At 38.8% G+C, this 23,415-nt stretch overlaps 1 protein-coding gene across 4 annotated transcripts in view; it reads right to left on the minus strand.

Moving 5' to 3' along the window:
• Window positions 1-1,396: 1,396 nt before the first annotated feature.
• The window catches only part of AAGAB (alpha and gamma adaptin binding protein), a 59,490-nt gene continuing 37,471 nt past the window's right edge, over window positions 1,397-23,415 (minus strand). For all 4 annotated transcript variants that reach the window (XM_054451140.2, XM_054451144.2, XM_063652325.1 and 1 more), the window contains exons 6-10: window positions 9,857-9,939; window positions 8,957-9,053; window positions 4,435-4,539; window positions 3,927-3,976; window positions 1,397-3,274 (exon numbers count right to left, since the gene is read on the minus strand). In XM_054451140.2, coding sequence (XP_054307115.1) covers window positions 3,197-3,274; window positions 3,927-3,976; window positions 4,435-4,539; window positions 8,957-9,053; window positions 9,857-9,939 — 413 coding nt within the window. In that variant the 3' untranslated portion in view covers window positions 1,397-3,196. The remainder of the gene's footprint in view (window positions 3,275-3,926; window positions 3,977-4,434; window positions 4,540-8,956; window positions 9,054-9,856; window positions 9,940-23,415) is intronic.

Raw genomic sequence — 23,415 nt, forward strand, 5'->3', positions numbered from 1 at the left:
TTTCATGAGACATAACAAATTACGGGAAAGTTAATAGGGGGTTGTTTTCAAACTAACCTTGTACTAACACAGAACTGGGTTCAGTACACATGACCAGATTTTTTACACTTACTCCACCTATAGTCCTCTAATAAGATTTGGTACTTAATGACATAATGCTGTAGCTAAATTGTCTATTGTAAAATTAACAGGGGCGGCAGGGAGAGTGAAGAGCAAATCTAATGCATTAGAACATTCACTGAAACTCTTGTCTCCATCAATCAGAACGTTCAATGAATCAGAACCCCTAATGAATCAGAACGTCTGACCACACTGGACACGTTTGCTAAATTTAGCTTTACATCAGCAAACGCTGAAGCTCAGAATAGTTTACAGAGCTCTCATCTTACCCTTAGACAGTGATTCTTCTAAGACTGTTTTTCCATGGCAGGCCAAGGCAAGGCAAGGGGCATTCCACATGCTCTCTCAGTGGCCATTGTTAAGAGACTGGCCCAAGGTTAAAGGAATCTGACAAGCCATAGCAAAAATGTTGATCCCGACCTCTCCACAGTGGGACCAGGAAATTAGCCATATATCACATTTCACATGTTAGAAGTAGTTTGCAGGAATGGCCTAACATGCTCTATGGTCCTTGAACCACATCCCATATTACTCAACCATCTAAGTCTAGCTTCCTTGAATCTCTAGCTTCTCTGAATTAGACGTGGCCAAGTTCTATAAATAGAGAGCAAGCAAACTGGTTCTGTCAATCTTCTCATACTCTGGCAGGATGGCATATTTTAAAATTATAAAAATATCTATGTCTTCATCACTCTAAAATTATTACATAACACATGATTTTCTCAGGGGAAAAATGTTTATTCTTGTCTTCCCTTACCTTCCAGCACTTATGTATGGATCTTCAAACTTTGTGATCATATTCATCAAACACAAACCATACTTTACAACCAAAACTAAGGGCCTACTATGTGCCAAACACTATGTTATGCAAATCGAGAAATGTTTAAGGAAAAAACAACCAAAAACCAAGTCTCTTATTTTAAATTCCAGCTGGCAATTCTGTAACAACTTGTGGTAGCATGAACATAGGTCACTTTAGATAGACTGCAGCTATTACTGTAGTGTTAGCTCATGATCACTATTCTAACATGGGCTTTTAGTAGATTTCACTAGAGACCTTCATCCCATATGTCCCTAGAAGAGGCCAATATCCCTACATAGCTGAGGTCTTAAAAACACGACATTACATATGCAGGGTAAATTCCAAAATAGTGAACTTGACAGACTCTTCCACTATTCACTATATATGTCTAATCCAATGAAGGATATACAGCTTCCCTCACTCATACCTCCTGATAAAAAAACCACAAAATCATAATAATAGACATTAGCACAGTTTATAAATAAATCACATTTTAATCATCTGGCTTTGTTTAATCTACAAAATCAAATTCACAGCTTTTTCTAGTCTGGTCTGTTTTTTCTAACCAGATGGCCTAGTATATTTTCTAAAACCTTCCATATTTTAAGGAAAACATGTTCCACCTTTTTTTTTTTTTTTTTTTTTGCAACCCCAGAGCCAACTTCCCTAATGCAATCACCTCAAAGAAACACTGATGGGCTGGTGGTGAACCACAGACTCAAAGTCTTTCAGAACACTAAAAGAAAAAAAAAAAAAAGGAAGGAACAAAAGGTCACTAAGCAATGTCCAGTGTTCCCTGGAAAGCCTCTTCCTGAATGCTCCAGTCACTGAGCTGTCTCCTCCCTGTGGTCACTCCTGCTGGCCCCTGTAGCATTCCATTCCTTCTGCCATCTGTTTCAGTTTCTGCAGTGCTTATAAGGTAGTGTCTGGAGGGGTATGAACCTTATTTCTTTCTGCTTCTAACCCAACCTGTTTCTTTCATGCTGTGTAAATGGTTCTAGAGCCCACCTAGGCCAGAACCAGTTCTCAGCTGGTGTGCGGGCACCTTCCATCCACTGTACTATGTGCCAGTTCAGAGCCACAGCACTAATGATCACAGTGAGGGCTAATGATATGCACTACAAAGTCTACAAAAACAAATAAGGATTTTTATTTGCAGTACTTTCCACTCTTCCTTTAAAAACTTGCCATTTGCTTATCAGTTCCTCTGGGGCTGACCCACTCAAACAAGACAAAGGATAAAGAACAAAAGATAGTCCCCCAAGGTTACAGGCTTGGAAGGGCAGAGAGGAGCTATGAACCTTGGAAGAAAAACAAGGTGCTCAGGAATTTATCGCCTAACATTTCACTTCCCCACCCACCCCTTAGTGCTCCCACTTTGGCAGTGATCTCTCTTTGGCTTTAAAGAGAAAGGGGGAAATGTGCCTTGGTTTGTGGGTGTGCGACAACAGAGCTCTGGCATCTCAAGCAGCAGGGGAGAACTCTAACGCAGAAGAGTTTCTTCATGAAAATCACAGTATATTATCACACACTGTCTCCATGGCCCATACAAGGACTCCTTAAGGTTCTCTCTAACATGCAACATATCCCCCACAACTCAGTAGAGAGGTTTTATTCCCACTGGAACAGAAATCCTTTGCCTCATTTATTACAGTCTAAAAATCCACACTGGCTTTTTGATTCTTAGCATGAGCTCAGACACTATACTTCAAAAGAATGCCCAGAGGCATTTTCTTAGGTAGAGACTTAGCTGCGGGCTGAGACTTCGGCCCCACATAGCTCACATCAATTCTGCAGCTGCCTCCTTTCCTCCCAATAAAAGCATCATAGCTCAGAGCTATAAGCTCCTCGAATGGAGAAAACCCAAATCACCCAGGAAAGGTGACACAACTCCTGATGTGCAGTATCAAGTGTGAATGCTGGAAATGCCACTTAAAAGGTTGACCAGGAATGGCCTGGAGGTTGTCTTCAACTTGAGTAAATCACACAGACCTCTGAGATTTATCCTACCCTCATTCCTAGAACAAAAAAAAAGTATATTTAAGAAATCCTCACTCATTACTATCACTGTATTCCTCACTCTCTTACAATATACTGAGGAAAGAAAAGATTTCTCCTTAACCTCCTACTAAAAACTAAAATTAAGGGGACCCTATAAACAAGTCAGGCAGCCAACATGATAAGGGCAATTTTGGCAAAATATGACTGGGCTGAGTAGAGAGGTATCTCAGAGACAGCTAGCATCTTTGTTAGTCAAACCCTAGTATAAATAATTTAGTGCTCTTCATCAGATGAAAGGCCTTCAATTTCATCTCTGTCTCCCCCGATTGCCATCCAGAATGCTTTGGCCACCTGTGGAGAGAAGCATGCAACAAATTTTAGGCAATAGCTACATTTCAGCTTGTTTCATATGTCATACCTTAAACTGACTGAGACCTAAAATTCTGCACGTTGCCCTCCAGTCCCCTGGCAACACATATCACAACCCTTGAATACCATTTGACCCATGATCGCCACATCTAGAAATTTATACCAAGGATATATTTAGAGTTGTATACAAAGATGATGTGTAAAGACATGCACAGCTTGTTATTTATAGAAGCAAAAAATGCACATGAGCTAAATGTCCAAAAGGGAACAGGATAAATTATGACACATTCATATCAGGGAACACCATCAACCATACAAGTTTCCTGCCAATAGCATGTGTTGTGTTGGTAATAATAAAACAAAATAACTAAGAGTTTTCTGGCCCAATAGTTAGAAAGGCAAACATCCTGAGTCTCAATGAAGGTTCCACATCACTCACCATACAGGTGAAAAATCTTGATTTGACTGCAGCAACTATACTATTACTGTATAAATATTTAATTAGTTAGAAGTTAATATTCAATGAAAAGCTCACACTAAGGCCCTTCAGAAATACACAAGTGTGATATATAATTATAATAATAGCACTGGACCTTTTATAGGTACTCAATAAATACCTGGCTGATTGTCTCACCTTTTCTGCATGCACTTTTCTTTGCTCGTGAGGAAGTGTCGCAGCCTTGTCTAGGGGGAAAATATATCTTAAGAAATTTGTCTAATAGCACAGGATAAACTGGAGTATATGAATACTCTAACACTAGAAGACAGGAGATGGGTTTCAAAGACATGTTTATGATGTAGTCATTACATGTATTAGGAAGTTTAAGTCTTCTAAATTTTACAGATGGGAATGATGTGAGTAAATTGGTAGGGATCTTACAGTTTCCACCTTATGTTAACACATTGAAAGAAACAGAAGAAGGCAAAAGCAGGAAAAGTAAAAGGAAAGAGAATGAAGACGGAAAAATTTTCCCCAGGGAATTTTTTTTTTTTTGTACCAAGTCCCAGGAGTAGCTAAGTTTCTCAAGACAGCTGAGACCAGAACAAGGAACGCAATCCAGCAGTTAACAAAATAAAATGCTACTACGTAAAACAGACAAGCATCAACATGGGAACGTATTAGACATAATGGATCTGATTACCTTTCATTTCCTTTAACTTTGAAAAGAGTCTTTCAAAATTCTCCACATCTCCTCCTCCAGTGGTAAGACTGGCTAATTCCTGAATATCCAGATCTAACATGGGATCTGAAATACGGATTTGTTACATTATCTGTCACATTATTTGCATATGTGCTACATTCAGAGAATCCTAAGGCAAATGCTAACCTTGATGAAGTCACCACTGATCGAAGGCCCAGTGTATACCAGCTTTACAGCTCACGGTGCCTCACCCTGCTTGGCTGCTAGTGGGCCCTCACAAATAAAGAGTAACTATTTTATCCTCACAACATTGTGATGAGGTAAGGAGTACTATTTCCATTTTAAAGATAAGAAAACCACATCTCAGAGTTGAAGTGACTTGCCAAGGTGACAGCTAGTAAGTGGATTCAGACGCAGGTGTTTCCAACTCTGAAAGCATACTCACTCCACTAAGGTACACTGATTCCCCAATAATGACTAAAGTTTATGCCATATTTTACTGTACAACAAATATTTTCACATCTATTACCAACAACCACTATAAAAGGTGATTAGAACAGATAACATTGAGAATAACAGAAATGATATAAAAAAAACCCTGTATCTAAAAATAAACTCATCTAAAATTACAGCTATTCAGAGGTACAGCTGATTTAAATTCATATTTTCTTACTACAAATCTTTTACTGTTTCTACCTTGGTACCCTGCTTCTTTATTAAAGTTTGTTTTCCATCAGAATTTTAACTCCTTCTCCACTCCAGGCCCACTACATTTAGAATGTCTTCCCTGCCCATCCCAGTTTCACAGGTCTCCTTCCTTAGAATTCTTTCTACACTTATTGTTTCTAGAACTGTCTTAGCACTTGCATATATTACCTTGTATTCTAACATTTCTCCACCACTACTTTAATAAATACTACTACCATAAGAAAGAATTTGCTTTGGATCTGCACCACTGAATGCTTTAACTTACATGGTTCCATTGCAGCTTTGCAACAGCCCTATGAGGAAAGATTTATCACCGTTATTTTACAGAAGAGGAAACTAATGCCAACAGAGGTTAATTTACTCAAGGTAAGGCCATTACTAGTGATAAAGCCATGATTTGAACCCAGCTGTACAGGACTCCAATGACTATGACCTTAACCATTACATTATAGGTCCTATCTCTATATTTTTAGACTAAGCTCCATGAAGATAGGATGATGACTTATAATTATTTGCATCTATCACAATGCCATATAGACAATTTGGTGTTAAAAACGCATCTTGGTTAATATATTTGCTTTCGTTCAATGGACATGTCATGTAGGAAGTTGGTATATAGGGCTGAAGATAAAAGTTTGTGATTTATCTGTGTATACACAGTAATTGAGCTGTTAATGTAGACAGAATCACTCCATGCCTAAATATAGATTTGGAAGAGTTGAAATGCAGCAATGAAGAATGACAATATTTAAAGGCTGGGTAATGGAGGGTATCTACCAAAGAAAGAGAAAGAATAATCAGAGAAGTAGGAAGAAAACCAGGCGACATCGTGTTGGGTGAGGCATGGGAAGATAATGTTTCAAAGAGGAGTTGATCTGTAACACTGAATGCTGCCACGAGGTCAAGATGAGGACTGGAAAATATCTACCCGATTTAGCGGCATGGAGGTCATTGTTGGCCTTTGCACAGAGCTGTTGTAGTGGCACACCAGGGGCAAAAGACAGACATGAGTGAGGTGAGGAGCAAATGGGAGGTGAGGAATGGAAACAAGTTTAGTAAAGAGATAAGAAGGAAGATGTGGGGTCGAGGAAGTGTTTGGTTTTTATTGATTTGGTTTTGCCTTAAATTTTTTTCTTAATTTAGTCTTAAAAAAAAACCTTGCAAAAATAGTATACAGAGTTCCTATATGCTCTTCACCCACTTTCCCCTAGTGTTAACATCTTTTATGACTATAGTACAATTATAAAAATCAAGAAGTTAATATTGGTATAATGCCATTAACCATGCCATAGACTTCATCGGTTTTTCCACTAATATCCTTTTTCTGTTCCAAGATCCTACATGGAATTTAGTTGTCAAATCTCCTTAGTCTTCTCCAATTTGTGACAGTTCCTCAGTCTTTCACTGTCTTTCACGACTTTAACACTTGTATGTCAGTTATTTTGTATAATGTCCCTTAACTGGGTTTGTCAGATGTTTTCTTATTATTAGATTGCAGTTATGCATTTTTGGTGAGATTACCTTCTCACTGCATCCTATCAGGGGGGTTATTATGTCAATATGTCTTATTACCAGTGATGTTAACCTTCATTACATAAAGTGGCTGGTATCCGATGAGTTTCTCCAGTATAAAGTTACTATTTTCCCCTTTGTAATAAATAAATATCTTGAGAGAGATACTTTTAGACTATGCAGATATACTACTTCTCCTCAAACTTTCACCTATGCTACCAAGTACTATTACTGTGTTTTGTGCCTAATGATGGCTTTCTATTTTCCTCATTCCTTCTATATTTATTACTTGGGATTCTTCCGTAAGGAGATGCTGTCCTTTCTTTCTCATTTGTTTATTCAATTATTTATTTATATTAGTATGAACTCATGGATACTTAGCTTACTGTATGGGTTATAACCCAATACTATATTAATCTACTTTGCTGGTCAAATTGTTCCAGATTTAGCCACTGGAAGCTCTTTCAGGTTGGTCCCTATGCCCTTTCAACATGTCCCCATTCTTTTTTGGGAATTTTCTTAATTTCTGGTACCATGAGATGCTCCAGGGTCATCCTGTATTTTTCTTGCCCAAGTCCTGGAATCAACCACTTCTCCAAGGAGCCCTAGTTCCTTTTATTGGAGAATGGTATTTAGAAAGCAAGATCTGGCCAGGCGCAGTGGCTCACGCCTGTAATCCAAGCACTTTGGGAGGTCGAGGCAGGTGGATCACCTGAGGTCGGGAGTTTGAGACCAGCCTGACCGACATGCAGAAACCCCGTCTCCACTAAAAAAAAAAAAAAAAAAAAAAAATTAACTGGGCGTGGTGGTGCATGCCTGTAATCCCAGCCACTCAGGAGGCTGAGGCAGGAGAATCGCTTGAACCCAGGAAGCGAGACTGCGGTGAGCCGAGATCGCGCCACTGCACTCCACCCTGGGCAACAAGAGCGAAACTCCATCTCAAACAAAAACAAAAACACAACAACACACACACACAAAAAGAAAGCAAGATCTGAGTGCTAAGTGTGTCCACTGCTATGGCGGTATTGTTGCTTCTAGGCCTCTCAGTGGACAGAACTAGGAAATATATGTGTGTATACTAATACACGCGTACACACACACATCTGTATTTATTTTCTTAACTGTAAGTATATTTTTAAAGCCATGAGTTCATACTGATACATTAGATTCCAATCCAGTACCAAAGGGTACATCTTGGCCTTCCCTTTTCCTTATTTGTAACCTTTTTCCTCTGGCAGTGAGAAACCTAGCTCTATCTATATTTTTTATTTTCTATATGTCGGTATATGTGTGGTGTATAAAATATCTATATACAAAATTTCAGAACTGCTGAGCCATACCCCTATAACAAACAAATTTACAAAGTAGAGTTCGGTATCTGTGTTCAGTTATTTTTGTTTTTAGCCTTATGGTATCTAGTCCAATTACTGTTTTCCAAAGTTACTTAGGTTAGTGCTTGAAGTCCCCACCCACTTCAGTGTGATTACTAGTTTGTTTTAATGGCAGAGACTTTGGCAGGTTTAAAAGCCAATGGGAAGGATTCAATTGAGAGGATAAGGTTGAATAAACTGGAGAGAAAAAAAATTATACATAATTTTTTCTTCTTCATATGTTTCTATAACCAATCACTTGAGTTTTCTACATGAATTATCTCATAATAAGAAAAAAGAGTTTTAAAAATTTATTACTGCACATGAGGCCTCTGTAGCATAAAGACAAAGTAGGAATATCAGTAGTTCCCCAGCGAAAGAAGATTTATAGTTATTGTCAAGTAAGCTCCTTGGTTTTCTGGCTTTTGGACAGCATATTGGATTCCAGCTTCAGCTCCAGGCCCTTCTTGCTAGATGTCCTTGGACAAGTTATTAAACTTCTCTGCAAAACTTCGTTACCAAATGAGAAAGGGGATATAAAAGAACTTTAAAAGGATGTGGAAGGGCTTATAAATATAAAGTTGTATTATTCTTGTCACCATTGATTCTGACTTCTGTTAAATATTATGAAAAACTACGTGATACAGAGCTAGCTGTTTCGCCACCTGGTTCGGTCTGCCTTGGCTAAGATTATCTGAATCAAGATCCTGCTAGGAGAATTAAAGAGAAAATGGTACCCACATATTTGTTATGTATTTATTCTTCTTCCTTTTTCTGATAGCCACTGGCAAGGCTCACATTCATGTGTGGTATACTACCAATTTTTTTCCCTTCTCTGTGTTTAAAGTCAATTTCCCCCTCAATGATTTCTGCCCAGATACCTATTCCAAGTTGCACAAAGCGCTCTCTTGGCAGCCAAAGGAGGAACTTACCCACAATGCTATCAACCTGGGCATCTGTTGTGTTAGAGGCACCACCCCGATGATCAGAGAGGGATTCAGTCCTATCTGCTGCTGGCAAATGGGGTTGCTGTTGAGGAAAATACACATAAGCAACAATTTAATCGTAGACTATTTCAGAACTAAATCCAAAAAAGCTCACACTTTCAGTCCTTGGTTGGCTTGAGAAAAGAGTAATAGGAACTGGAGGCAAAGAAAGAAGAGCAAGATCACATTAAAAAAATAAAAGGCTAAAACTTAACTAACCCAGGAGTACTTTCCCCCAAGGAAGAACTAGAAAGCATTGATTTTGCTTTAGACTACTGAAACATGTTTTTTGTTTGTCTCATGTAAGATCCATGTTATATTCAAAATGTGAAAATGTAACACAATCGTAACACAAATAGCTCAGAGGCTGTTGAAAAAGATCCCTGGAAAGACAATGTGGCACTATATAATTTGCTCTTGGCTCCAGCTGCTGACCAAGGTAAACCTGGAACAAAGTTCTTAAGGATGCAGGGTTGAAACTGGACTACAAGCTCATTGAGGACAGGGACCTTGCCTCAGATTTGCCAAGGTCTTTTACACAGGAAGTACTAAAAAAGCACCATGAATTTTATTTTCTATTTAAAGATCTGAAGGCAAATTAATGCCTCAGGGAAATCCTAGCATATTTTAGAAAGCACCCTAGTAAAAATAAAACCAAAGCTGTAAACATCTTGAAAGGGCTTACTGCTTTAGCAAGGGCTGTTTTAGACCTTCCTTTCATCTATTTTTAACATTCTCTGTCACCTTTTAAATGGAAAGGAAAACAATGGTGAATATGTCAAGATTCATAATGACAAGGAGAAATTAAAGCCAAAGAGGGAAAAAAGATCCAAGAAAAACCTTTACCTCTGGGTGACAGGGATCTGCTGACCCAATGCTATGGTTTGTTCCAGTCAACGAGTTGAGAAGGCTAAAGCCTTGGTTCCTATCTGAAAAGGAAAAATACAATCACTGCAATCTGTCATTTACATTTTAAACTGTTCAAATGGCTATGATGATGAAACAAAGGCTACTTATTTGTTACCAAAGTTTTAACTACATATATATATTTTTTTGAGACAGGGTCTCACTCTGTAGCCCAGGCTAGAGTGCAGTGGCACAATCACAGCTCAGTGCAACCTTGAAGTCCTGGGCTCAAGTGATCCTCCTTCCTTAGCCTCCTGAGTAGGTGGGAATACAGGTGGCTGCCACTGTGCCTGGCTATTTTTGTTTTTTTAATTATTTCTTGTTTTTTGTAAAGACAGGGTCTCACTATGTTGCCCAGGCTGGTCTTGAACTCCCAGCCTCAAGCCATCTCCTGAATCAGCCTCCCAAAGTGCCAAGATTACAGGCCTGAGCCACACCCCTGGCCCTGAATACATTTTTTTAAAGTACATTTTTAAAAAAAAATCACAGACTATTAGTCCAGGTGGAAAATAATAGCAGGGCCATTATGACAAACAAAAGGCCAGTGGTTCTATTTGCAAAGATCAACAGCACTAATGCTTTAATAGCCACTATGAACTAACATTCCATTGTTTTAAATAATCAAAAACATTTAAAAAATCAACACCAAGGCATTCATATCAGGTGAAAAGGAATATGAATGCTTTTTGAAAACAGTTCTAGGGCTGGGCGCGGTGGCTCACGCCTGTAATCCCAGCACTTTGGGAGGCCGAGGCCAGCCGATCACAAGGTCAGGAGTTCAAGACCACCCTGATCAACATGGTGAAGCCTCGTCTCTACTAAAAATACAAAAGATTAGCCGGGCATGGTGGTGGGCGCCTGTAATCTCAGCTCCTTGGGAGGCTGAGGCAGGAGAATCGCTTGAACCCAGGAGGCAGAGGTTGCAGTGATCTGAGATCGCACCACTGCACTCCAGGCTAGGCAACAGTGCGAGACTCCGTCTCAAAAAAAAAAAAAAGAAAAGAAAAAAGCTCTAATTTAGATATGAATGAAGCATCTGCAGTTAAGGCTCCCAGTATGCTGTTCGTATTTACAACGGAGGACAAATCTGGAGCAAAACATCTAGCACTGTTCAAAGTGTAAGGGACAGCCTTGATCCAGCAGTCTTCCCCAGAATGACCTGGAACGCTTTATTAAAACTATCCTAGTATTCAAGGATGCTATCTGAGATTCACTGAGTCAGCATCGTTAGGACAGAGACCATGGAATCTCAACTTTCAGCAAGTGCTCCAGGAGGGTCTTATGAACACAGTAGTTCAAAAAACACTGCCTTAGAGTAGAACATGAGACTGTAACCCAAGAGTAACAGTACAGAAGTCAAAGACTTTCTCTCTCAAAAAGACAACTTTCTCCCACCTTGCCTTTCCTCTCCCTATCTCTTCCCTGACCTACTCACATCTCTCTCTAAACCACCTATAAATTCCCTATACCCTTTCCCCGGCCAGATACCTGGTCATACAGAGATATCAAAAAAGAGAAACTTCACGGTGTCCTTCCTTCTTCCTTTCACTTGGGAAGATCTGCCTTTTAAACTGGGATGAAGCCTCAAATGTGGCCTGCTAGGCTGTAGCCTGCAGATTTCTGGATCCTGACTCTCTCCACAGAGGCAGTCATATGCAGCTATCAACCCAGTACCTCTGCATTAAAGGCTACCTTGGTCTGGGCAAAACTAAGAGGCTGCTGCTGCCCTACTGCTTTTCATTCTGTACAACCTCAACAGTGGTTCATGTGTACTCCTGGAGCCCCCCTTATCACCTCATCCAAAGGCCTGGGTGCCCAATTCAAAGACAAGGGACCAAGGTTTCAGCAGGGTAGGACATGGAGGCTCAGAGGCCCGAGAGAAGCAGATCCATGCAGTGTCCTATGATGACAGTTTCAGAGCCTAAGTACGTTTATTCAAACATCAGCATGGTTCTTTCTTTTGGCCGATGTGTTATTGATTTTAAAGTAGCTGTATGTAGTTATGTAATACTCAGACATGGATTTCACCTGTCATGAAGATACATGAGTGCTCTTATAATATACTTTAAGCTATTTGTACAAAAGGCAATATCTGAGTAATAAACTACTTCTGCAAGAGAGCCCTCACTTCTATTACTGGAAATAACTTGGACCTTGGGTAATTTTCAAATTCAGTTCATAAATCTCTCCATATTCTAATTCCACAGCTTATATTTTTCCTCTGTTAGGCATCCCCTAAACTTGGCAGGCCAGATTGCAACTCAAAGAATAATGCAATACAATGTCAGTTTATGCATGTTATGAAACCAAAGCAGTCTATTTGAAATGCCTAATTCTTTTTTTTTTTTTTTTTAAGACGGAGTCTCGCTCTTTCGCCCAGGCTGGAGTGCAGTGGCGCGATCTCGGCTCACTGCAAGCTCCGCCTCCCGGGTTCACGCCATTCTCCGCCTTAGCCTCCTGAGTAGCTGGGACTACAGGCGCCCACCACCACGCCCGGCCAATTTTTTTTGTATTTTTATTGGAGACGGGGTTTCACCGTATTAGCCAAGATGGTCTCGATCTCCTGACCTCGTGATCCGCCCGCCTCGGCCTCCCAAAGTGCTGGAATTACAGGCGTGAGCTACCGCACCCGGCCGAAATGCCTAATTCTTTACAGTGGCTGCCTGCAAAGAGAACTGGGATGGACGGGAGTTAGGAGTAGGAGCTAGCTAGACTCATCACTGTATACTGTAAACCTTTAATTTTTGTTACATGTTCATGTATTATTTACCTATTCGAAGAGATTTTTGAAAATTAATAATTTTATGCTGTGTATCAAAATTAAAAATTTTTTTAAAAAAGTTAATGCCCCAATTAGAATGGATAAAATTATGAAAAAGTCAAAATAGTAGGAAGAAAACTGGACTAGTGGTCAGAAAACTTGTCTTTCATTCCTGGCTCTGCCTACCTGTATGACCTTAGACAAATTAATAAGATTCACAATTGACTAAGAGTTTACAATCAGGTTTCAGGCTAATTATAATAAGCCAGAAGGACTTTTGCTCATATTATAAACAATGAAGAATTTAGTCAACTAACAAGAGAGTTCATTATGTTCTGCTGCTTATATTTTAAGGAACTTAGAAACATACAAATTGACACAATGAGAAAAACAATTCATTTTTGTTTACCCAAAGTAGACTGCTCGCATATTAACATTGCTCAAAAAACTTAGATGATATTTTATATACCTATGGCTTTTAAAAAAATTCTGTTCTGTCTGGTTCAATGTTTATTAAAATTCCATCCACATGCACTCACTGTACAACTATTCTTCTCATAGAAAAGAATTACATAAATCTTTTCTTGTTTGCTAGATTTTTCTCCCCAGGATTCAGGGCATGGAAATGTCATCTCTATTAAGAAGGATTTATTCCTTTAGCAGGTAGTTGCTGAAACTGGCTCTAGCATCTACGGTTTTATTGACGCCACAAAACTCTAGACTAGGAAGGAATAAATAAAATTCACCTCCTCAGCTGATTCTTATGGAACTTCAGGGATGCAGAAAGGGGCAGCTCTTAAGTGATGTAAAATAAATTATTCTGGAAGGCACAATAAGTATATTAAACTGTGGTCCTAAAAACATTTGATTCAGTTTTAGTAGTCTAGTAAGTTGACACCAGTGGATGCATGGATAAAAATGAAAATATCATGAAAAAATCTGGCGGTGCTGGTCATTAGCATAGATTCTTCCAGAAAGTGTCAGAAACAAAACTATAGCCTCTAGAATAAAGATTTTAAATGGGAAATTCTTAAGCCTTGGGATGATTTTTTTTAACAATAAGAAGTTAAAAAAACTTGAAATGTATGAAATTATTTGCCACCTCTTTACAAATCTAAGGGCACACTTATTTTAGAAGCACAAAATGCATCTCTCATAGCAATTTTGACTTACATGAAACATTTAGAGAATTCAAAACCTAGGCAAAGGGGGAAATTTCAGTATGGGGGAAGGGGAAAAGCTGCTTTTTAAAAAGTATTTTTTTCCTTTTAATTTTTCTGATTTTTTCCCTTCTCCATTATTTACCAAGGCAGTATGACAAGCACATGAATTTGGAAATAAGGCATGGATATGAATCCTACTTCTACTATTTACTGTGTGGTTTTATATAAGCTATGCCTTCTCTGTACCTCAGTTTCTATGTTTACGCAGTGGGTATAACAATATTTACCTTGCAAAATTTTCCTAAGGGTTAGTAATAGATAACATTTACCAAGTGCTAAATATGTGCAAGGTAATATTTTAGGTACTTACAATGTTTCTTTAATCCTTACAACAATCAAAGTATGCCTTCTACACACAATAGAAATAAACATATATCTTCTTTATTGTATTATCCTCTTTTACAGAAGATTTATTTTATTATTCTCTTTTACAGAACAAACTATAACTCAGAGAGATTAGGTAACTTATCCAAAGTCACATAGCTGGAACCAGAACTTGAAATCTAGGACTCTCTGATTCTAAAGTCTATACTCTTTCCATTAAGGCCAGAGGTCTTGATAACATGTAAAGAGTTGAGACATAGACAATGTTTTGATGCACAACTACTGGCTTACTGGATATGACACAAACTTGGGTCAAGTACAAAAAGATGATGTTTCATTCATATATAGTTCTCTTTTGTCAGTAATTCTTTATTAAGTCCCTGGTTTAGACTGTGATTTTCACTGAAGTAAGCTGAATAACTCAGGACTGAATAATTAATCATATGCCACTTACTAACTGTTCACAGCCCAGCCCTGTAACTCCCTGAGGCACTGGTCACATAAAACAAATGGGAGACAGGTGGCTAGGCTCCATTATCTCTTCACTTTCCTCAAGCACATGTAGACGAGGCGTTTTGAATCTCAGTATTATTGACATTTCCAGCTGGAGAATACTTTGGTGTGTGGTTAGGTGGGAAAGAGGGGTGTCCTGTGCATCCCCTGCCTCTATCCACCAGATGCCTATAAGACTGCCAAATGTCCCGTGGGGGACAAAATCACTTCCAGTTGAGAACCACTGACATAGGTCTAATTAGAACAGGAAAATTCTGGCTAAAATCCTCAGGTTTTTAAGTCCTTACTTTTTTTTTTTTTTTTTTTTTTGAGACGGAGTCTCGCTCTGTCGCCCAGGCTGGGAGTGCTATGGCGCGATCTCAGCTCACTGCAAGCTCCGCCTTCCGGGCTCATGCCGTTCTCCTGCCTCAGCCTCCAGAGTAGCTGGGACTCCAGGCGCCCACCACCACGCCCGGCTAATTTTTTGTATTTTTAGTGGAGACGGGGTTTCACCGTGTTAGCCAGGATGGTCTCGATCTCCTGACCTCGTGATCCGCCCGCCTTGGCCTCCCAAAGTGCTGGGATTACAGGCGTGAGCCACGGCGCCCGGTAGTCCTTACTTTTAAGTAAGGACTATAACAAAGATTTTCAATGAAAAAAAAGGAAAAAAAGCATTAAAAAGACTCAATCATTCTCTCTTGTCAGCACTGAAAATATCCTCCCTCATACTCTGAGAAACTTCTCTAGATGATTTCAGCCCCTAATTACCTCTGTCTGTGTGCCATTTGTCCTTGTTGTCCTTACTATTCAAGTGGCCCTTAAGAGAACATGCTAGTATTAATACTCATCTTGAGTCAAAATGCCATCCTCAACTATACTATAAACTCCTTGCGGACATGGACAATCGCTAATGGTTCTTCTACACCGCACAGCCTCCAGCATAGTGCTAAGTATACATGAGAGATGCTGAAATATCCACTGAATGTCTAATAGAACTGTGAGGCAGAGACTGCAAGAATTAGCTATGTAAATAAGTTTTTATTTTACATTTTTATATACGACTCAAATATTAAGAATTTCCATGACCACACCCCCCAACATGCCTAACAGACCTCCTAGATATTTTGTGTTCATATTTCAGTTTTTATTTCCTTAATGTAGCAATTATTTGGCATCATCTTAAGAAGTTTTTTCCATATTTAAAGTTTTCTTTACATCTCCTTCCCTGAACAAAATGTTTTTCCTTTATTATAAACATGTTCTTTTCCATCCGAGAGATAAGCATGACCAAACTTACTAAAACTAAGATATTTCAATTTGCATAGAGAAGTTGTACCTATTTTTGAATGATATTCTTAAATCAAACCACACTGTTTGAATAAAAAATTATTTTAAGAAGGAAATGATTTCACTAGCATCAGAGAAATAAACTTACACTTTGATATTACAATCCACTTCTTGGCAAACTGAAATAAAATGTTTTTTGAAATCATAAAATAATTAGGAGAATCAATTTATTCTTTTTCACTAAACTACTGTTTGAAAAGGGCAAACTTTGAAATCCATTATTAAAAATAGTATTTATTAAAGAAACAGGCCTAAGCACCGTACCTGGTTCTACCACCTGGCTTTAGATTCAGGAAAGTGAATCTGCTCTCCCTATGACACCTGGGACACCCGCTCACATGTCAAGAATGGTTTCTACTAATATTTGAACATATAATGAAAATGACCAGAAAGTAATAATACTATTTTTTCTCTTTTTCCTGATTATAAATAATATATTCATTATAAAAAATTTGGAAAAAAGAGAAAAGTATAAAGAAGAAAATTAGGCCAGGTGCGGTGGCTCACACCTGTAATCCCAGCACTTTGGGAGGCCGAGGCAGGAGGATCACGAGGCCAAGAGCTCGAAACCAGCCTGGCCAAAATGGTAAAACCCTGTCTCTACTAAAAATACAAAAATTAACTGGGTGTGGTGGCATGTGCCTGTAGTCCCAGCTACTGGGGAGGCTGACGCAGGAGAATTGCTTGAACCCGGGAGGCGGAGGTCGCAGTGAGCCAAGATCATGACACTGCACTCCAGCCTGGGTGACAGAGCAAGACTCAGTCTTGAAAAAAAAAAAAAAAAGAAGAAGAAGAAAATTAAATCACCAAAGATACCAATCAATACTCTGGTATTTTGTCTTCCTAGTTGTTGTTTTTTTTTCCCTATGCACACATACACACAAATTCTTAATAAACTGAACTAAACATCAGAGTGAGTACTATCCTCTCCGATGCTGTAAAGGAATGCTTTATTCTAATTCCAATAATAGTTCCACTGTAAAGTCCTATCTCCAGAACCTTAAGCACACTCTTGAAAATCCTAAAAGGAATGTTCAGAATCAAGTCAAAAATCGTTCAGAACCAGTACAAGACTTTACCGTGAAAAAAAAAATAAAGATGACTTAAGTGATTCATACCCAGGTCTAAAAATAATTCCAAAGAAAGTACAAAAAAAGTTTTTTCAAGATGACAAGATGGCAGCAGAAGAGCAGTGCCTCCAGGGTAACTAATTTGAAGAGATTTCCCATGATTCATTTGCTTACAGTTAATTTTAAGGGTGAACTTTTAAAACAAAGTCTCATCATTTTACTCATACTCTTATTCCTTCTTATTTTTTTCTCTTCCCCTTTTTCTCTTACAAGACAATCTCCTCCATCAAATTATGCCTTCTATACACACATACACCCACACACACAGATAGAGATCAACACATATTAATTTAATTTTTGACCACAACATTTACATTTAGACAACTGTCAGAGTATCCATTTTTTTGGCTCTACAATATTAGGCGCTGGGTTAAAAAGAGAAGCAAGTAAGTCTGACTCAAGGAACTCAATTTCATAGAAAGTAATGTTAATATAATTCTACATTATCCTAGAGTTCTACCCATCCTAGAGGTTAGGAAACTGGGGTCCAGAAACATGAAGCCATTTTCCAAGAGAACACGGGTAAAGACAGACCTGACTAGAACTGTCTTCATTAACCATTCTCCTCTAACAAATTTGATATTGTTTTATTTTCTGTAACATTAAAGTCAAATTTGTATTTAATCATCATTTAGTTTAGCAAAACAATTTTATTTAAGGCATTAGCCATCTGCTTTCTCAGGAGAGCAGCCCAAGTATCACAGATAGACCTTGTGTTTAGGTACACATTTCTTTTTTTATTTTTTTGAAATGGAGTCTCGCTCTGTCACCAGGCTGGAGTGCAGTGGTACGATCTTGGCTCACTGCAACCTCTGCCTCCCCGGTTCAAGGGATTCTCTTGCCTCAGCCTCCTGAGTAGCTGGGACTACAGGTGCCCGCCACCACACCCAGCTAATTTTTGTATTTTTAGTAGAGATGGGGTTTCACCATGTTGGCCAGGCTGGTCTCGAACTCCTGACCTAGTCATCCACCCGCCTTGGCCTCCCAACATGCTGGAATTACAGGTGGGAGCCACCACACCCAGCAGGTACACATTTCTTAGCCACTGCTCTGTACAGCAGTTGCAAATGATTCCTTGAATTGGAATCTGAGATTTCTGCCATGGAATCTTGTTACAAGTAAATTCTGGGGGATACATGTTAATAAATAATCAATTCTTTACATTTATAATGGGAAAACAGAAAACTACAACAGAAAGAATTGTTGTTTCTACTATTAAAATTCCACTAATCCTCCTCCATCTGCATTACTGGGGATTAAACTATAATAGATAGATTGAAAATAAACTCTCGGGGCTTTTGAAATCCAGTCTCTACAATTATTGCTTACCACTGGGGGATCAAAGTCACAACTGTGTAACATTTGTTTAATCTAATCCATCTTTCACTGATTAAAAACAGTAAAAGATCACAGCATTTCTCTTCCTTGCTCTCTCCTCCACGGTGGTAATTGTTAAAAGACCCACTGAATACTCAAAGAGTTACCAGCATGGACTAAACTCCACACAGCACTTGTTAGTGCTCAGGTGATAAAGCTGGGGCAGGGCCTTAGTGGTAACATTAAACTGACACTTTAAACAAGGTCACTGTACATAATACTACCTTCTCATGTGAAACAGTGACAACCTAGCCTGAAACAAACAAACAAACAAAAAACAACTCATCAGGCTTCTACTTACCATCTTCTTTTCCTTGCCCTTAAAACCAACTCTTACTTATCCAGTGCCTCTCAATTTAAGGCACAGTCCTGAGTATGATGCCTAGATCATCTAGGCTTGCAATTAGGTTATTTGATGTGCCAGACAAATTGAAAGAGAAGACAATCTCACTGGAGACCAAAGAGGAGGTGTGGCAGGAGCAATCAACTTTAAAAATTTGTCACATTTGGCAAAAAGCATTGACCCACAGTTTCTCCTTTCATGATGACAATAAAGGGACATTATCAAATTATAAATGACACATCCAAATGGATGATTTCCACAGCCACAAACCAGACTCTGATAGGACTGTGGGTAACTCAACTAAGCAGCTGAGATTTTATCTACATCCCTTTCCTTGAGCTACAGCCAAACTTTGAAGTTAAGGAAATTTAAGAAAAGATGGTATAGACAAGGAAAATTTCTATGACTGGAGATATCTAAAAAGCGCCACCCAAATGTAAAGGCAGTCCTAACCACTTCATTTCCTGGCCCATGAGAAATTGTACCTTTAATGCATAGCGGAAACTGTGACTTCCCTAAAAGTTTGACAGTCACAATGAATCCAATGGTATCTGGGAATTTCCTCTAGGGTAGAGCTTAGCACATGCAACCAGATCCTTTAGCTCAGTGTTTCTCAACCGTTTTCAGTACAGCCGCCCCACCAGGAATCTTTTAAGACATTTTCCCCCTAATTTTGACACACCCTCCCACTGAAATATTAATACCACAGATACACTGTATATGTGTTTATGTATTGCACATTTATTTGTGCCTTATAGATAAAAAGAGTAAAGATTTTTTGCCCCTCAAGAATTAATGTTCACCCCTTTGGAGCAATAATGTCCCTGTTTCTTCTGCATGCTTTGCACCATTCACAATAGCAAAGATGGGGAATCAACCCAGGTGCCTATCAATGGTGGATTAGACAAAGAAAATGTGGTACATGTACACCATGGAATACTACACAGCCATAAAAAAGAACAAAATCATGTCCTTTACAGCAGCATGGGTGCAGCTAGAGGCCATTATCCTAAGTGAATTAAGGCAGGAACAGAAAACCAAACACAATATGTTCTCACAAGTAGGAGCTAAACACTGAGTGCACATGGACAAAAAGATGGGAACAGTAGACACTGAGACTTCAAAGTGGGAGGGAAGGAGGCAAGGATTGAAAAACGATCTATTGGGCAATGGAATAATTAGAATTCCTGTACATGTACCCCCGATTCTAAAATAAAAATAAATTTTTTTTTAAATGTACGCTTTGGCTTAATGAAACAAGACACTGGTGGAGCCAAGAATATAAAACTAAGTTCTAAGTTAATATAGAAGTTATATCTATCAGGAAAATTTATAAATCTGTTTCTAGAATAATAATTTGCCTATAACTATAGTACTGTAATTTAACCTGTTTGCCCTTAAATCTGATATTAAGTAACAAAAAGACATTAACAGCACCTACTATGTACAAATAAGAATTAAAATTCAAACGAAGAGAAAAATAACTTGTTGTGACTCCAAGTAAAATAATTAAAAATAAATATAAATTATCTTTCATTTATAAGGAATGCACGAGTTTTAAGTTAACTATCTATCCTTAGCTGTACTTTGGATTAAGTGCAAAAACCGTGGGATAAAGCATCTCCATCATTCCAGATGACCTAAATTATTTAAAAAGATCTATTTAAAAGAAACAAGCCAAAAAGCCCAAAATCTCAGCTATCATCATCATTTCCACACGGTCTCATTAAAATCTTACTCACGTCAGAGAGCACCTAGGCTAAGGGAGTTCTGTAGCCAACGAACTCATCCGGCTTGGCCAGTGATTTCCCATGCAACTTAGGTAAATTATTTAACACTCTGCTCATTTCTCCAACTGCCCAGTAATATAAACCAACATACTGTCATGGAAAAACATATAACAGTCTTAATCAGGAGATCTATCATGTGGTCTCACGTTGGCTACAAACTCACTGTGTGAATATGAGCATGTTACCTCTCCTCTTTGGGTCCTGTTTTTCCCCACCGGTAAAAGGAAGAAGCCAAACCAGATGCATGCATGGAGATTCTATGTTCTAAATGCTTTCATCAGGCTAATCACATACACTATCATGCCAAACAAAATAATGCTCCTTATTAAGTTTCATAAAACACAAGAACATGTAATCTGGGTGAACCTAACTAGTAGAGGACCTAGTAAAAATATTGTATAGATAAACACTGGGAAGAAAAACATGATTGCTTTTCAAAATAACAGACTCAAAAGTTTAGGCCAAGTACTTCTCAACTTGAATTAGGTACAACTGTCATTAATGAGAATTCACTGTAGGCTTTTTGAATCATATCTACTTTTTGCCTAGATCATCTCTTAATATAAAGTACTCCATAGATTACTACCTGCTCTGTTCAGTAAGGCCTTCATTTTATTTGTAAATGGTAAAACCATTTTAAGATTTAGGGAATGTCTCTGAGTTATAGCAATCTGGAGTTTGGGAAATCAGGTCCATATCTGCCTTATACATACCCTGTAATACAGATTCCAGTTAAATCTCTCCTCAGCTCTGGTTTGTCCACACTTATTTATTATATTAGACAATTCCCATTCTTCCTATCCCCTTGGTCATTTCAGTCTCCCTGAGCTAAATCTTTCCCAATTCTGTTGGAACTTTCTTCACCTCCTAGGGAGACGAGGAAAAAGAGTCATCAAAATGAAAGCTAGTAACAAGGTAGAAGCAAGGGAAAATACATCATTGACAGATAAAATTTTCACCACTGTTCTCAGCATTATGACACAAAGTAAAATACATATCCTTTCCTTGTTTAAGTGCTTAAGCTACCAGCATAAAAATATATTCTATCTGCTAAGAATGAACAAAACAGTTCTTGGATTTCTCTATGCAATTAATTGCTTCTAGGACTGCTTCACAAGGTGCTGTTATTTAAAGCATTCTGCCAAAAAGGGTGGATGATCCCGGCAAGGATGCTATAGAAGCCATTCCTGTACTGGATGAATAGACTAGCTCAAAAGTTCCTAACAGTTTCTACCCAATGCAGTTGAGGACACATCTATCAACCACTTAGCAATAGCACTTAATAGTTAAGTGATTCTCAATGGGAGCCAGGCAATCAACATCTTCAGAGGGCTTGTATAGCATGTGATATGTATTTCCATACCCCGCTGGGTCTCAGTTGAGAATCACTGGATTAAATCATTCCTAAAATCTCTGAATATAGGAGCCTACTGATATTCTCACACAAACTATTTGAAGGCAAGTGTCTTAATTTTTAGCAAGTTCAATATATAGACAACCATTCCAGCAATCTGAGTCTCAGTTTATTGAATTCCTCCATTTTATGGATGTTGTCCTCTACACTACTGCAGCCATGTACTCCCAGGGTCACACCCAGAGCTTATTATTACCGATAACTACAACCCCTCCATCATCTCAACTTCATGCATCACCTATTTTTCCAAGTCCCTCTCTCTTCCTATAGTACCTTAACCCAATTATCCTTCAACTGCACCAGGACTCAAAACTACCATCTTTTTACTGACCCACTCCAACTGAATTCCACTCTCCCCTTTTTAGCTTAAATTCCATGGTCAATCATTATAATTAATCTCTTATATATACTACTGAATCCCTTGCCTCTCTCTTGCTGTGATACATTTGCTTAGCAAAAGCAGAACTGATTACTACATACACACACACACACACACACACACACACACACACACACACACCCCCTCCACCCATGCTGCCTGACTTTAGTTTTATAATAACACACACACACACACACACACACACACACACACACACACACACACACACACACACACACACACACACACACACACACACACACACACACACACCCTCCACCCATGCTGCCTGACTTTAGTTTTATAATACCAAATTTCAAGTTGGGTCCCTTAATGCTGCCTGGCAAATCATACTTCACATCTCTAGGTTCATTTACTCTCTCTCTCCCCTAAATGACTGTTTCACATTTTCTCCTCTCTCCTCAAATCCTAACGCTACCTCCTCCCTTCTGCCCTCTCAATTGATATCCTGGCCTCCTACTTCACTGAGAAAATTGAAGCAATCAGAAGAAACTTCCACAGAGTCTCATGACACATCTCCCCACTGAGCCACATTTGCATCCACACACCCCCTTTCCCATGTCTTTCTAGGTTTACTTTCCTCCTCCTGTGCAAAGCCAGTCCCTCCCCTTGTACACTGGAGCCCATCCCTTCTACCTACTCAAGGACATCACTCCGGCAAGTCTCCCTCCTCTCTCCTACTTCATCCATTTTTCACCCTCTATTGGAACTTTTCCATCAACTTATGAACGCGCTGCTTTTGTTCTCATCTCAAACAATAAAAATCTCAACTACATTTTTCTCTCCAGCTCTCACCTATTTTTTTCTCCCCTTTCCTGCAAAATTTTCAAGAGTGTTTTATAACCACTATCTTCAAGTTTTCTCTTTCAACCTATTTCACTGAAACTGCTCTTCAAGG

Source organism: Pongo pygmaeus, chromosome 16 (genome assembly GCF_028885625.2).
Source record: "Pongo pygmaeus isolate AG05252 chromosome 16, NHGRI_mPonPyg2-v2.0_pri, whole genome shotgun sequence".
Lineage (NCBI taxonomy): Eukaryota > Metazoa > Chordata > Mammalia > Primates > Hominidae > Pongo > Pongo pygmaeus.